We start from the raw sequence: 16088 nt of genomic DNA, 5'->3' as shown, positions 1-16088 counted from the left end.
CAGCAGCTGGTGTTTCAAACAAATCCCAGTGACGTGGAGCCGCGGGGGGAGCAGACACCTGGCTCCCTTGTGAAACTCTCCTCCAGAGACGTGTCACCTGCTTGTCGTCAGCCTTGCGACCATTTCCAATGTGGTCGTCAACCCAGATCTACTAAAGGAAGCACGTGCTGGTGAAAGCTGACCTCTGGGGCCGCCGCGGTTATTCTGCTCCGGCCTAGCAGCATCGGAGAGCGATGCCGGAAGCCTGGAGGGGGCCCCGCCTGGTGGCTGCGAGGTCCCCACATGGTGTCCCTGGGTCCTGCCGAGCAGGCTGGGCTCTGACCCGACCAGAGGGTGAGACGGTCACAGAAACCATGTGATGTCCCGGGAGCTGCTGAAACATGACCGTCAATCAGAAAAAAACCACAAACAAACAAACAAACAAACCCAGTCCCCTGAGCAGTTAAATCAGCATTCTCATTATTCTCAATTGAGTGAAAGAGCTTCACTTTATGGAACTTCAATAAAGACAGGCCAACTGAAACAGATCAGAACTCCGTGTTAAAGCTGACTTACTGCAGCTGATTAAATGCATTACTGTCCCATATGGTTTTGCAAATTAAGCCCCTTTGGTTGCGCTGGGGACCAACGGAGTATTAAAACTAGAATGATCCCCACTTACTGTCCCTTCAGACGTGCAAAAGTAACCATCACCACCTACTGCTGCTCATCATTCCTGAGTGGCCCCTGGACACAGCGGCAGGGCTGGGAGTGAGCCACAGAGTCCCTCTTCTCCAGCGTCAGGGACCCCGGGGTGTCCCTGCCTGAACTGTGGGCTCTCGCCTCAAACAAGAGCTTAGACGGTTCTCGGCAGCCCGTGGTTCCTTTGCTTCTGGACAGAGCATCCAAACCAGCCCCATTTATACAAGAATGGTGGGCGGACGTGGTGTCTCCAATGGTACAAAATAATTTAGTGTCAAAACAAAGCAACTAATTCTTCACTATTTACATTTACAAATACTTTAAAAGTTTTAAAAATCCTGTAGCTTGCCATGATTCTTGTAGACTTCACTCCCTAAATGTTGTGTCTACACATCAGATGCGGGGAAGAATATTAGAAAGCCTAGATCCCAATCTTTTCCAATTCAAATGCTTTTGCCACGTGACCTCAAAGAACCCAGCAAAGTTGTCTCCTGTCCACCTGCAAACTCCAGCCTCACTCCTTTCTTTCTGGAAGATTCTGCAACCACCAGACAAACACCCCCATGGCTATTATTGCCATAGGGATGTGTTGATAAAGGCCGAGGGGCCTTGGACACCACAACAATTTTGTACCCAAATAATCCATTTTTTAAAAACAGAACAAATTTTTATCTAACACAAAATTCCCCTTTTATTCTTTTGTCTTTGAACTAACATTTCCATTCTAATTTGTCTGATGGTTTTCTTCTAAATGTAGGTTATTTTACGATTAAAGTATTTTCTTTTCTCCTTTCACGTAGTCCTTTGCTTTTACGTATTCTCTCTAGGCGTTTTATTCTTGTATTTTCTAAATGTTACCTAGTCACGTACTTATTTTATACATTTACATGCGTGATCACATACGTATATATTTACTACTCACATGTGATTTTCACAAGGACTAGTTACCAATCGTTTGTCTCTCATTTCCTCATTGCTGGAAACGTTTCTGGGACACACTGGTTCCTATTGGTACTGGTCCCTTTGACTTAGAGGCACCTGCATGACTCAAAAGTCATGCTCAAAAGTAGTCTGGAGGGCTTCCCTGGTGGCGCAGTGGTTGGGAGTCCGCCTGCCGATGCAGGGGATGTGGGTTCGTGCCCCGGTCCGGGAGGATCCCACATGCCGCGGAGCGGCTGGGCCCCTGAGCCATGGCCGCTGAGCCTGCGCGTCCGGAGCCTGCGCTCCGCAACGGGAGAGGCCACTGTGAGTAGTCTGTAATCAGAATGTCGTTAGACACAACTTTGCCTCATCAGATGCACTTTATATTTTCGTCAAAATATAAAGAATGAAACTGCAGATCAGTCTGTTTATGGAAAACATTCCCATTTACCTTAATTGGCCGAGTCCATGCTCACTGTCAAATCCCTGAACCAAGTGAGACTTGTTGATACTTTCTCTCAGAAAAAGCTTGACTTATTTTTGATTCAAACAAATGTATTAATACAACCATCTCACTTCTGAATTTAGGACATTTCAGCAAGTTCCAAAGATTCCACTTTCTAGCAGAAACTTTGTCCTAAAGGTAAATACAGGTGACAGGAAAGGGCATCCTGCCCAGGTGGTTGTAGGAGTTTTGACGGGAGCATGTTCAGCACGGTAGGGTTTCAGGTGTGACTCTGTCTGGAGCCCCAGGGAGGTGCCCATGGTGAGCTCCCGAGTGAGATGCAGCCTTCAGAGGAAAAGCAGGGAATCTGGGCAGCAAAGGTGGGAGACACACGGATGGGCAGGACGCCCCAGGTTCAGGTGCTGAGGAGGGAGGGCACGTGCATGCGGGCTTTGGGAGTCAGCTCCCTCGAGACCACCTGCGCCCTCACAGCCCGGGAAGCATCTCAGCACCACGGGGGCACGTGGTCCCCACTGGACAGAAGGCTTCACCCTCTACAATCACCCCAGGGGCGCCGGCTCCACTGTGTCCCTGGGGACAGTTCACTGCATCGGCCCTGCTGCTTCGTCCCTCCTCGACTCAAACACGGAGCCCCGCTGTCTCCACAGAGACCACCCTAGGTGGGGAGCCGCCAACACAGCCCTGGCCAGGTGGCTGCCCCCCGCCTACGAAGACGGCATCAGCGAACCCAGAGGCTGGAACCCACACTTCCTGTACAACGGGTTCCCCCTGCCCCCGGTGAGTGCCGCTGGTTTCCCAGAACGGAGCGAACCTCCGCTCACCTTGGAGGGAGCCAGGCTTTGATGAGACCTCGCTCAGTCGGGCCGGCCCCTGGGCGGGCGCTTATATGATGGGCCTCCCGGCCCCTGTGGGGTGGAGAAGGGCTCCTCCCCTTACGGCTCGGACACTTGGCCCTGACAGATGAGAGCCACTCAGCCAGCGAGTGGAGCAACACAGAGTTAACCTTCATCCAGCTTTACGCTCTTTACAAATAGGTACAAGACTAGACATGTTCAAAGACGCTTATAATTGGTTAATTCACTCATTTAAGTGGCAAAGATGATAACTGCTACCTACTCCCAGAGGCAAATCCTTTGCCAACCAAACTCATACCTGATCTACTGAGCACCTGGGTCCAAAAATGCATCATTTGTCCCCAATTCGACTGCTTGCTTCAGTGAATAAACCAGGGGGCAGCCACCCACATTCCTCAGCTTATCCCCCCTCCCGGAGCCAGCAAGGCTGCGTCTCTCTGCGCCTCTTCCCTGAAGTTACATCTCTCCTGAGTCAAGGAAGGTCTCAGAGTCTAAGGACCCATGTGGTTAGACCTGACCCCCTGGGAATCCAGGCTCACCCCCATCTCGAGGTCCTTAAAGTGACCACGTCTGCCAAGTCCCCTTTGCCATGTGATGTATTCACAGGCTCCAGGGATGGGGGAATGGACATCTGCAGGGGCCATCACCCTGCCTACCAGTCCCCCTCTGACCCCAGAAGTCATATCCATTCCACACGCAAACTGCATGTACCCCCATCCCAAGGCCCCCCAAAGTCTCAGCCCGCCACAGCATCAACTCAAAATCCCAAACCTGATCTAAATCTCACCATTTTCAGACCCCCAAATCTCATCCTTTGAATAATCTGAATCAGGGATGGGGAAGCTCTGGGTGTGACCCCTCGGGGGGCAAAACTCCCCTCTTTTGGGGCCTATGAAACCAGAAAGCAAGCCTGCCCCCAAAATGCAATGGTGGGACGGGCACGTCCTGGTTCAGAAACAAAAAAGTGGAAAGGAGAAAGTCACCGATCCCAAGCAATTCTGACTCAGGCCAGGCAAAGGCCACCGGGCCTCAAGGCCTGGGAACAAGCTTCGGGCTCAGGGCTCTGCCCCTCTAGGCCCAGCATTAAATGGCACTAATCGCTAGATGACTCAGTGTAACCCCCACGACAGTCCCCAGAGGTCAGCATTTTTATGTTTATTTACAAGTGAGGAAACTACGACTCGGCCCTAAATCACCACCCGTGCACGTCGGGGAGGAGAGCCGGGGGGCCCCCAGGGACCCCAGCCTGCCCCAGGAGCGCCAGCGTCCTGTGAATGAGCGTGGAGCCCTGAGCCCCCGGCCTAACCGCACCCCAGGGGTCTGCTTCCCCCGGCCCCGCAGGACGGCCTCCCACACGTGACAGCTGGTCTGTCCGCCCAGGTCCGGGAGGTGAGCAGGCAGGTCATCCACGTTTCCAACGAGGCTGTGACGGAGGACGCCCAGTACTCTGACCTCCTGATGGCGTGGGGACAGTACACTGACCACGACCTGGCCTTCACGCCACAGAGCGCCAGCCACGCTGCCTTCGGGGGCGGGGCCGACTGCCAGCGGACCTGTGAGAACCGAAGCCCGTGTTTTCCCATACAGGTAGAATTTTTAAACGTCCTCATTTTTACTATGAAACTAAGAGGTGCTGCCTTCAGAGCTCAGACACAAGTCACTTCCGGTCCTGTCCCCAGGGGGCAACAGCCATTATGAGTTTCCTGTGTTTCCTGCCAGACGTTGTCTGCACATATATGTGTATAAGATTACGTGTGTGTGTGCTTATACCTTACAGTTTTTGTGTCCTACTGTGCGCACGTCCTGAACCTGGTCTGGGTCACTTGGCAATAGTTCTTACACTTCTGTCTCATTAAAAGGACAGAGGCTGGGTTTCATGACCCTCCCTATCCCACCGCGTTTGCGTTTTGACCTGTTAACCCGATTTCCTCACTGATGAGCACTGGAGTCGCCTCCAGTTTTGCTGCTGTTCCGCTGCCACAAACAGCGAAGCAGAGAACGCGCTCTGGCCTGAACCCCGGCCGCACGCGCGTGCCCACCGGCAAGCCACTGGGGACACAACCGCTAGATTCGGAGCAGGCGCCGTGGGCTTCCGACGGAGACTCTGCAGAGCTGTTGTCTGTTAATATTGCTCTGGTTCTCCCTCCGACCTGCAACGCAAGAGACATACAGGCAGGGCTTTTAATTACTTTTCCTAAGAAAATGTCTCCGAGGCTGGCAAGGGGCACTTTCCACCTAGGAGCAGAGGCTGCTTGGGGCTGGGGTCTTCACTCACGTTTGTTCCAGAAACCTTGGCGGAGCAGCCAGGATTCCGCATGTGGCGCCCTGAGCTAGGAAGGCCGGACAGGCCGGAGGAGGGGCTTCCTGGCGGGCCAAGGAGACCCAGCAGGCGGGGTACCCCTGGCGTCCGCAGAGGTGGCCCCCAGGCGAGGCAGAACACACCAAAAGGAAGACCTGGGGGGCCGGGGGAAGTGGGCGCCACCACACGGCCGCGTGAGTCAGAGCAAAGGCAATTCCGACCAGTCTAATCGCCGAGACCCCGGAAGGAGAAGGGCTGCCCGCGGAAGAGCGGACGGGACCCCTGGGGCGCTGGAGGGAGGTGGGCGCCCCGGGGCGCCTAGCGTCTCCGAGGAGGGGGCCCAGGACCCCAGCTGACCCGCCGTGCCCTTCCCGCAGCTCCAGGCCAACGCCTCGCCGGCCGCGGGCGCCACCTGTCTGCCCTTTTACCGCTCGTCACCCACCTGCGGCTCCGGGACCCAAGGCGCCTTCTTCGGCAACGTGTCCTGGGCGAACCCGCGCCAGCAGATGAACGGGCTGACCTCGTTCCTGGACGCGTCCACTGTGTACGGCAGCTCCCCGGCCTCCGAGCAGCGGCTGCGGAACTGGACCAGCGCCGAGGGGCTGCTGCTCGTCAACGCGCGCTACCGGGACGCCGGCCGCGCCTTCCTGCCCTTCGCGCCGCCGCCCGCGCCCCCGGCCTGCGCGTCCCGGCCCGGCGCCCCCGGGGCCCGCGCGCCCTGCTTCCTGGCCGGGGACGGCCGCGCCAGCGAGGTCCCCGCCCTGGCGGCCCTGCACACGCTGTGGCTGCGCGAGCACAACCGCCTGGCCGCCGCGCTCAAGGCCCTCAATGCGCACTGGAGCGCGGACACGGCCTACCAGGAGGCGCGCAAGGTGGTGGGCGCCCTGCACCAGGTGCGTGCAGGGGCCTCACGGGCGCCCCGCGAGGGTGGGTGCGGGGGTCTGGTGGGCCCCCCGCCTGGGCGCTCAGAGCCTTGTGGGTGGACGCCCTGCGTCGAGATTAACCTCGCTCCCGTCTGAAGCCCTGGGTCCCTGGCGGTCCCGTGGGAGCTGCTCGTCTGCTCAGGGGCTGGCGGCGATTATCCCACCAGGAGGCTGACCGCAGTAGTAACAGGCAGGGCTCCTCCGGCCTTCCCCGGATATCCAGACCGTTCTAAGCGCTCTGAGGGTTCTAACTCATGTAGTCCTCATGGCGACCCTTTCAGATGGGTGTCCACCAGTGATTTTGGTATTTTGATATTTTGGAGAGAATGAAAAGAAACACAGTCTGTATGAGATCTGCAAATTAGCACGTTAAAGTAAGGATTTATTATGATATTTTTCATCTTGACTCAGAGGATACTGGGTGGAGTGTCAAGTTGGCCAATTATAATGGAGCGAAGTTGGAAAAATTCCTTACGTCCATCAAATAACCTTACTAAGTCCGCTGGTCTCACAGGGCTGTTATGAAGGTGGAGTGCCTTGTTTTAAACCAGTGGTTGCTAGTCATGCGTCTCTGATCTGGGCGCTACAGCAGGCCCTTGAGAGCATCCCTGTATCCCCTCAGTGACCCTGTAAGTCCTGTTTTACAAAGGAGGAAGTTGGGTCTTGTCCGAGTTCTCACAGGGACCACATGACGGGATGGGCCATCCCCAGGCACTGCCTGTCCCTTGCCCACCTTTGGTCCACTGTGGCCCAGCCACCCAGGAGTTAGAGCAGAGACTACAGAGCCCTGCTGTGCCTGGCGCCCCCCCATAGATGTTGGTGGGTTGGGGGACTTGGACGTGGTCCAGGAGAGGCTGGGCAGCAGCTGGGGGCTTGTGATTCCTCTGCTGAGGAAGGACGTCAGTGTTTTAATACCAGGGTGCTTTGGGTGAGCCCCGGCCCTGGATGAGTGGGCTTGTGGAGTGTGTGTGTGTGTGTGTGTGTGTGTGTCTGTGCACGCGTGTTTGCATGCCCGGCCCTGGATGAGTGGGCTTGTGGAGAGTGTGTGTGTGTGTGTGTGTGTGTGTGTGTGTCTGTGCACGCGTGTTTGCATGCCCGGCCCTGGATGAGTGGGCTTGTGGAGAGAGTGTGTGTGTGTGTGTGTGTGTATGTGTGTGTGTGTGTGTCTGTGCACGCGTGTTTGCACGGCACGGTACGTAGACAGGTAGACTCTAAACCGGGCATCTGATACACAAATAGTCTGCCTGCTGCCCGGATGAACACTGTAGCTTGGTGTAAACGAGCTGACAGATGTGAACACACAGGAGATAAAATAAAGAAGGAAAGGCACAGGAACCTGTGAAGGGGGATTTGAGTGCAGCGTGGCCAGGAATCTTGCGATGGCTTTCAGTGACAATCAAGGACCTCATCCGTCAGCCCTCACCGGACCCCCTTGAACAGAGTGGCCTGGCCAGTCAGGAAGCGTTAGGATGATGTCCCCACTTCCGAGCCGTCCTTCCCCCTCAGCAGGCTCACTGGTGAAATAAGTCCCGGGATCATGCCTCTTTCTGGCTTGCCGTCACCACCCCAGCTATGCTTTGTTTTGGTTCCCTCTGTGCCGCTCCCCTGAATGTAAGCTCCAGGGAGACAGAGATTCCCTATTGTTTAATGGCTTCCGGGCACCTGGACCCAGCCTGACTCTAAGAGGTGCTTCACAATGTGAATTCAGGAGCGAAGACCAGATCCCAGGGACAATCCCGGGAGTCCTGCCCTGCTGTCTGCCCGAGAGCCAGGATTTCCCTTAAACTTTCTTTAAACGCACAAGAGCCCAGTCGGCACCGGGGCCTGAGCTGAGTGGCTGGATCTCAGATCCACGTGGACCCTCCCGGAGAAAAGGCTCCGTGACCACTGTGTGCCCCTGCAGCGGGGAAGGCAGGGTGGTTATCTGGGTGCACGCGGCCCTAGACTCGTACGTTAGAGGTGCTTGCATTCGAGAATTCTGAGAACCCCTGCTGGCCTGGAAATAGCGTCATGTGCTTCCTGTGCTTCTCGAATAGTGAGATAATAAGTACGGCCGCGGCCCTGAGAAGCGGCAGGGAGGGGCAGGGAGAAGTGCTTCGCTGGACCGTGACTGTCCCAGCGCACGCGGCGGGTGAGGAACCGCTACGAGGGTTTCAGCATCGTCCTGGCAATTCCAAAGGAGGGTTAGAGCCCTGCCGACCAGAGTGAAGCAGTGCTGCAGCCCTCGCCCTGGGGAGAGATCCAGGCTTTTTGGCAAAATCGCCTCCAGTTACATTTCAGATCAGATTGCGAGAGACTGGTGATGGGGGCTGTGCTCCAAGGTCGAGCAGGGATGATGTGTGGGGTGGACTGCAGGGCGCCCTCCGCTCTCTGAAGCAGCTGCTTCGGGGGCGAGGGGAGCCTTGCCAGCCTGTGACGGCAGGCTCTGCGTCCTCCGGGATCACAAGTGGAGCCTGAGTTAGGGAGCGGGGAGGCGCCACCACTAAACAGTTTCCAGTTGAGCGTGAAGCTGTCTCGCGTCCCTGGCGGAGAAGAGAGAGGATCTCCCGTCTGCTGGGGGCAGAAGGAATCAGAGCCGAGCACTGGTGGGAGTGGAAGTCGCTGCTGTGTCCCCTCGCGGGGTGGGGAGAAGGCACGGCTGCAGCCCCGACCGGTGGTGGGAAAAGCTGCAGCATCTGAGGTGGTGGCGGCTTCTGTGTGATCACGTCCTAACTCTTCCCGAATGCCAGTCGGGCACGTGCCAGGCCCCTGCTCCAGTCAGTCCGGGTCTCGGCGGGGACGGCACGCAGCGGTGCGAGGGGCTCCGTGGGCCCTTCACCTGGAGGCCGCAGCCTCCGCTGGCCTGGGAAGTCTGGCTTGTGCACTTAGAAGACACACTCCGTCGTTTGGAAGGGATGGCCCACAAGGACGCAGAGGCTCTGTTGTCACCTTCATGTTGTTTCTGAGAATGGTACACGTTCCCTTCCTACACTCATAAGCTGAAATGTAAGACCTTTCCCTCTAGGATAGAATCTTTCCTACTGGTTTATATTCCTCATTTAGATGTGGCTTATGGGCCCAAATATTCTCTTAAATACCAGACAATTCAGAAGGGAAAAAAGGAATAACACAGGGATCTCGGCCCCTGCTTACATTTTAATGCGTGGAAGCCATTCCGACCGTGTATGAGCTTTAGGTTGTGTATCATGTCCTTTAAACCTGGGGACAGGTGGTTATCCGTGCATGGATGTATACACCATATACAATATATGCATCTTCTCCGTATAATGTCTCTATATGATACCATATGTCTGCTACGTATAAAGCCATACAGTATCTAATATATCCATGTGCTCTATAGAACGTCTATAGATAATACCATGTGTCTAATACATATAAACCCATGTATATTTTTTATTCTCACAAAAACTCAAAGGAAGAGGTTTCTCCAGCAGAGGAAACAGGTTCAGAGAGGTCAGCCTCCCAGAGTCACGTAGCTGAGAAGGGGGGATATGGGGTTGCAGCTCACCTTGGTCCAAATCTTCAGCCTCTGATGCCCAGACCCAGCGAAGGGACTAGATTCTGAGTTTTGCTTTAGGTCGTGGTGTTAACGGGGGGCTCGTGGGTGAAGTGGGAGTGAAGGGGGCTGATTGCTGGACAGAAACCTTGTCATGTTTCTGAACGAGTGCAGGGGGCAGCAGCCTCCTTGGTTCGTCTTCATGCACTGAGGGTCCCCCTCACTTTCCGTGGCCTGGCCTGGCCTGGAGGGTGTCTGGGGGCATCTCTGACGTGCCCTGTACAGCCCCGTAGAAGCCGAGAGCTCAGGACTTTCTTTGGAACAGGGGGTGTTCCTGCACCTGCTCCCCTGCTGCCCTGTGCCCCCAGGTGACAAGACCCCCAGTGACAGCTCTGGAGGTGCAGCTGCCCCAGGCCTGTGCGGGAAGAAGCCCCCCAACCCGGCATCGCTCTGACTGTGAGCCTGCATCCAGCCAGGGGCTCCGCTGCCCCGGCCCCCACCCACTCTCCTTTCTCCGCAGATCATCACCCTGCGGGATTACGTCCCCAAAATCCTGGGCCCCGAGGCCTTCGGGCAGCACGTGGGCCCCTACAGGGGATACGACCCCGCCGTGGACCCTACGGTGTCCAACGTGTTCTCCACGGCCGCCTTCCGCTTTGGACACGCCACAGTGCACCCGCTGGTGCGGCGGCTGGACGCCCGCTTCCAGGAGCGCCTGGGGCTCCTGCCGCTGCGGGATGCCTTCTTCCGGCCCTGGCGGCTCCTTGAGGAAGGTGCGCATCCCTGGGCCACGCTTGGGAGGGGGAGCCGGGTGTGCGGTCACCTGCCCGCTGGCCGGAGGTGCTCGGGTCAGCAGCGGGCGTGGAGAATATAAATGCATCCACAGAGGTCTGAAAAGTGATCCTGTTCATCAGACGCTTTCGCTGGGGTTTCTGAGTCTCCAGAACTCCCAGGGACGGCCCCGGGGTCCCTCAGCCAGGCTGGGGCTTGTTCACTGGTCTAGGCTGTAGACCCAGCAAACACCTCCTTCAACTGTGACGTTTCTGCTGCTGAAAAACCAGCACAAACCTCCGCCCCTGAGGCTCCATCCTGGTTTCCTTCAGACACACGTCACGGCCCGGCCCGCTGGGGCTCTGATGGGGCGAATCCACCACGAGGCAGCACCCTAAGGGCCCAGGAAACTTGGGAAGCCCTGGAGGTGAATTCCTGAGATTATGGGAGGCTTTTGTTCAGAACCAGCATAGTTTACGATCTGTTCTGTTTCCCCGAGACTCACCTGAGAAAGCGCGTCCCTCCTCTGTGCTGTTTCCAGGTGGTGTGGACCCCATCATGAGGGGCCTGCTGGCGACACCAGCCAAGCTGCAGGTGCAAGACCAGCTGATGAACGAGGAGCTGACAGAGAGGCTCTTTGTGCTGTCGGACTCGGGGACCCTGGACCTGGCATCCATCAACCTGCAGAGGGGCCGGGACCACGGCCTGCCAGGTGGGCCCTCCCGGTTCCTTTCCTGCGGGAGCTGCCGGATGAGCTGCCGTTCTAACGTATCTCGGACCTACTGCCAACGTCTGAGAAACGGCTTTGAAAGCCTCTGTACCCTCGCGTTCTAACTGGAAATAAGGGATCCTCTCCTCTAGCTCTGTTTAGTCTGAGCGCCAGCCCCCACCCCCAGATTTCTGTGTCCCGCTGCCTCAGCGCCCTGCGGGGAGCTGGCCCGGGCGCGATGCGTTTCCTTGTGTCCACGCGGCACTTCCGTCGGGGGTCTGCTGTGTCTGAGGCCCCGGGCATAAAACGAGACCCAGTCTTGCCAAAAGGACCGCGGGTGGCAGAGCACATAACCAGAGAGGAAATGACGGGGAGCCTTGGCGAGCTTCTGGTCAGACCCAGATGGCGCGTAAGGCGAGGGCTCACGCGCCATGAGGAGGGTTGGAGGTCTGGAGGAGGCGGGCCCCGAGAGCAGTGGGACGCGGAGGGGGAGGATGGGGGACCAGCGGTCCAGCAAGCCGGAGACCAGGAGGGAGCTGCAGCCCAGAGTCACACAGACGTGGTCCTTTCCATGGCTCTGCCTGTGTGTGTGTATGTGTGTGTGTGTGGTCTGTATGTGCGTGTCTGTATGTCTGTGTGTCTGTACGTCTGTGTGTCTGTTCGTGTGTGTGTCTGTGCGTGTGTCTGTATGTCTGTGCATCCGTATGTTTGTGTGTCTGTGTGTGTGGCTGTGCATGTGTGTGTCTGTGTGCCTGTGTGTGCCTGTGTCTGTGCATGTGTGTGGCTGTGCATGTGTGTGCCTGTGTGTGTGCCTGTGTGTGTCTGTGTGCCTGTGTGTGTGTGTGTGTGGATGTGCGTGTGTGTGCCTGTGTGTGTGCGTGTGTGGCTGTGCATGTGTGGCTGTGCATGTGTGTGCCTGTGCGTATGTGTGCCTGTGTGGAAGGAGGGGTGCTGGCGCCTGTGCTCCGGCCGCTCCCGTGGGAACGTGGATACGGCAGGTGAGCGCTGGCCTCACTGCTCAGCAGAGACGAGAAGTGGGTAAAAGTGTGACGCACTCGGGTGTGTAGGGTTCAGCCTGGTCCCCACGCACGCTGCCTGGCTGGTTTGTGAGCAAACTCTCCACAAGGCCCTGCCGCCCGTGCTGGAATATTCCGACAGGGAAGTCTGCAGGCCGTGGGGCGGCAAGGTGGATTTGAGGCGGGGACCCTGTGGTCAGAGCCCCAGGTCTCGATGGCCCACAGCTGGCGGGGCGGGTGGGGAACGTCCGGATCCCGAGTAGGGCGGCCTCGGCCCTCTCCCCACACAGGTTACAATGAGTGGCGGGAATTCTGCGGCTTGTCCAGGCTGGAGACCCGGGCCGACCTGAGAGCCGCCACCAGCCACGGGAGCGTGGCCGACAAGATCCTGGACCTGTACGGGCACCCGGCTAACGTGGACGTGTGGCTCGGGGGCTTAGCCGAGAGAGTCCTCCCCGGGGCGCGGACCGGCCCGCTGTTTGCCTGCATCATCGGAAAGCAAATGAGGAACCTGAGGGACGGGGACCGGTAGGTGCCCGGGATAGGCGGGGACGCAGGGGCTGTTCGGTGCTAACAGCGTTCCCGCGCTGGAAGCGGGGCTTTATGTGGTGAGAGGAGCGCGCTGTGGCCTTCGGGTCAGCAGCTGTGGGCTTTGCCAGCGATGCAGCCTCTTGGGAGGAAAGTGAGACAGTTTCCCAGAAGCTGAATTCCCCTGGCGACGGGCCAGAGGAGAGCCTGCGGGGCGGGGGCCTCAGGGCACGTCCTGCAGGGCAGGCGCAGAGCCCTCCTGAAGGCGGGGTTCTGTCCTCGTCACTCCTGTCGTAGAGGCAGCTCTGCACCCAGGGAAAATCAGTGCAGCTGAGCAGGTTAACTGGGTCCCTAAATGGAAAGAACGGTCCTCCCGGCGCCGTCCGGGCCGCTCTCCTTCCCTGGCCGCGCCCGGCCTCCGGTGCCGCATGGCGTGGGCACAGAGGGTGGGCAGGAGTGGTCGGCGTGGCAGGGACTGGGCTCTCACATGTCCTCACGTCTGTCCTCCTGGAGGTTCTGGTGGGAGAACCAGGCGGTGTTCACGGAAGCCCAGAGGCAGGAGCTGGGCCGGCACTCTCTGTCCCGCGTCATCTGCGACAACACCGGCCTCTCCCGCGTGCCACGCGATGCCTTCCGGGTCGGGACGTGGCCCCAGGAGTTCGAGTCGTGCGACAGCATCCCGGGGATGAACCTGGGCGCGTGGAGGGAGGCCCCGCCTCCAGGTAGCCGCGAACCGGCAGCGTCTCTCCTACAGGGTCAAGGACAGGGTCTCCCGGGGGTCACAGCTTCTGAGAGAAGCTGCTTCAAATCCTCTCGGGGGAAGGAAAGAGCCTCCCGCCCTGCTGGGTCCTGGGCGCGACCTCCTCGGCGGGGAAGGCGCAGGTCTGAGGCGAAGCCCCCCTCGGCCCCTCCTGGGGACCACACTGGCCTGCACCTGCCAGCAGAGCAACTGTGTCTCGGGTCCCAGCCTCGGGAGGGTTGGCCGACGGTGAGCTCCCCTGGGGTCAGAAGAGGAGAGGGGCTGAGATCCAGCCTGCCTTGTGCAGCGAGGACCGTGGCCACCCTCAATTAAAGCGGTCTCGTCGTGGTGGGTGGGGAAGCTTGGTCACAGCCGATACATGGGGAAGGGTTAGAGGCGTGACTTTGCCGCAGGGGGTCAGTGCTGAGAGGGGCCCGTGCTGTGTCCCACCTGGAGGGAAGGAGATTGCTGATGTGAGCCCCTTGGGAGGCCAATCGGGGGATGCAGCCCCAGAGGAGGGCGAAGAAAGGGGTCCGGCACTGACTGAATGTACCTGTCAACCTGGCCCAGAGGATGCCTGTGGCTTCCCGGACAAAGTGGAGGACGGGGACTTCCTGCTGTGTGAGGAGTCCGGAAGGCGTGTGCTGGTGTTTTCCTGTCGCCATGGATTCCAGCTCCACGGGCCGGAGCAAGTTGCCTGCACCCGCCGAGGATGGGATTCCCGGCCTCCGGTCTGTAAAGGTCAGTCGTTAACAGGTGTCTTTTCGTGGCTTGACCCTGGAGTCTGCATTTTTCAAATACAAATTAAGAATAAATGTCCTTGAAAAATAAATAACTTTAAAAATTATGAATCACTATACTGCACACCTGTAACTTATATAATACCATACAGCAACTATCCTTCAATTTAAAGAAAAACTGGAAGGAAACCCCAAATGAAAACATACATAAATGTCATTCAACCAGAGGTGTCTCCGAGTATAATCATCTTCCAGGGACTCTCTGTGTGGACATAAAGTATCCCCTCCCCAGTGGCCCATGTTCCTAAGTCGATGTCTTTCTAGAAAATGAAGCACCCAGACGGTCGCCTCACGACACGCCCGCGGGGTGACCCGGGAAGGACAGGGGGAGGAAGAGGCTAGAGCTTCAGGGAGGCCTGTAGGAAGGAGCTCACAGAGCCAGTGCTCCAATGAAACACGAGTGTTTCCACAGGAGGCGTCAGTAGAGCAGGCCCCCCACCTGTGGTGGACCGTTCCCAGGGAGACCTCACCCTCCTCCCTGCTCTGGGCCCCAGTCTGCCTACACCTGGGAGGACCCGGAACCGGGACCAGGCAAGCAGAAGCAGGAAGCCTCCCTCGTCCCCTGGGAGAAGCTCCCTCACGTTTCCCTCTAAGCTGCACGAGGAAGACCCTAGAGGAGCAGGAGACGGACTCATGCAAGAATCGGGCTGGTTTACAAGAAATGAAAACAAGGCCCAACTTGTTCAGTTCTACAGTTTCGATTTGGGAAGATGAAACAATTCCAGAGATGGAGGGCGGTCATAGCTGACGACCACGTGATCGTACTTAATGCGACCAAAAGGCACACTGACAAATAATTAAGATGGTACATTTCATGTTATGTATGTTTTACCACAGTAACAAAGTTTTCACTTCAATTCTGGGGACTCCAAAATGGGTCCTGGAAAGTTACAGAGGCCACACCCGCCTCTAGACTCGGAAGAGTACAGGAAAAGCCCAGGAGAGGCGGAGCCCCAGGACCCTCAGGACTCAGCCCGGGCCACCAGGTTCAGGAAGGTCCCGGCCGCTCCCTCCAGGTGAGGGAGAAGGACAAGGAGGCAAAGAAGGAGGGGCTCCAGGGCGACGTCCAGGCCACCACTTGGAGGAGGGCGGACGACACAGGGAGCTCATCGGGAAAGTGAGGGTTTGAGGGAATCTACGGCCAAAACCAGCACGCTGGGCCGGAGAGCCCTGGTTAGACGGTAGGGCAGCCTTCACACACCCAGGTCTGCACCAGGAGGACGTGGGCTGTAGCCAAGCGGGCACCTCCCACGTCTCCTTGGGGTTTGGGCGTGAACAATGGTGGACTTGAAGCAGAGGGGGCCGGGCCAGGCCGCACAGAGAGTCACGTTCCAGGAGCCTCCCGTGACAGGAGCCCGACCGTCCTGGACCGCGGTGGCGTCCGGACGCGCCTCTTCTGTCCGTCAACCGCCTCTTCTTTTGCTGCCGATTCTTATGTTCTGTAGACGGTCCCACAGGAGCAAAAGTAGGACAAATCTAAAAGCTTTTAGTGCTGTTTCCACTTAGCGCTGGTGCAGAATTAAAACATCCCTGTTACCCAGGGCTGTGGTCCTGGTGTCGGCAGGGCAAGGACACGAGCCCGGGGCAGGCGGTGGGGGTGGGTGAGAGCCCCGCGTGCTCCAGGTGTAAACGTCACATGTGTACCTTCCGTCTTTACTGAAAAAACCCCTGGACCTTTTATGCTGCATCATGCTGGCTACTTGTTTTAGCTATTTATGACCCCGAAGCTCTATTCCTAGGGGTCTACAAGGTACAAATAATAAAGGAGAAAAGCTTAGAACCAGAGAGTAAAGGAGGGTCAGTGCCACGGGCTCACCTGCTGCCCCTGGTTACGCTCCGACGCCCAGCTCAGACTCTCCCCGAGGGAGGCCTTCTGCGCCCTAGC

At 57.7% G+C, this 16088-nt stretch overlaps 1 protein-coding gene across 3 annotated transcripts in view; it reads left to right on the top strand.

The window, feature by feature from the left end:
• The window catches only part of TPO (thyroid peroxidase), a 32427-nt gene that overhangs the window by 12709 nt on the left and 3630 nt on the right, over positions 1-16088 (top strand). For 2 of the 3 annotated variants that reach the window (XM_067703824.1, XM_067703825.1), the window contains exons 5-12: positions 2716-2845; positions 4303-4509; positions 5599-6114; positions 10161-10413; positions 10953-11123; positions 12427-12664; positions 13178-13386; positions 13974-14144. In XM_067703824.1, the coding sequence (XP_067559925.1) occupies positions 2716-2845; positions 4303-4509; positions 5599-6114; positions 10161-10413; positions 10953-11123; positions 12427-12664; positions 13178-13386; positions 13974-14144 (1895 nt within the window). The remainder of the gene's footprint in view (positions 1-2715; positions 2846-4302; positions 4510-5598; positions 6115-10160; positions 10414-10952; positions 11124-12426; positions 12665-13177; positions 13387-13973; positions 14145-16088) is intronic. The other variant, XM_067703826.1, reaches the window with a different exon arrangement.

The sequence above is a fragment of the Pseudorca crassidens genome, chromosome 14 (assembly GCF_039906515.1).
Source record: "Pseudorca crassidens isolate mPseCra1 chromosome 14, mPseCra1.hap1, whole genome shotgun sequence".
NCBI classification, from domain to species: Eukaryota; Metazoa; Chordata; class Mammalia; order Artiodactyla; family Delphinidae; genus Pseudorca; species Pseudorca crassidens.
Note: the sequence above shows the minus strand (reverse complement) of the source record. Positions and strands in the feature narration are given on the sequence as shown.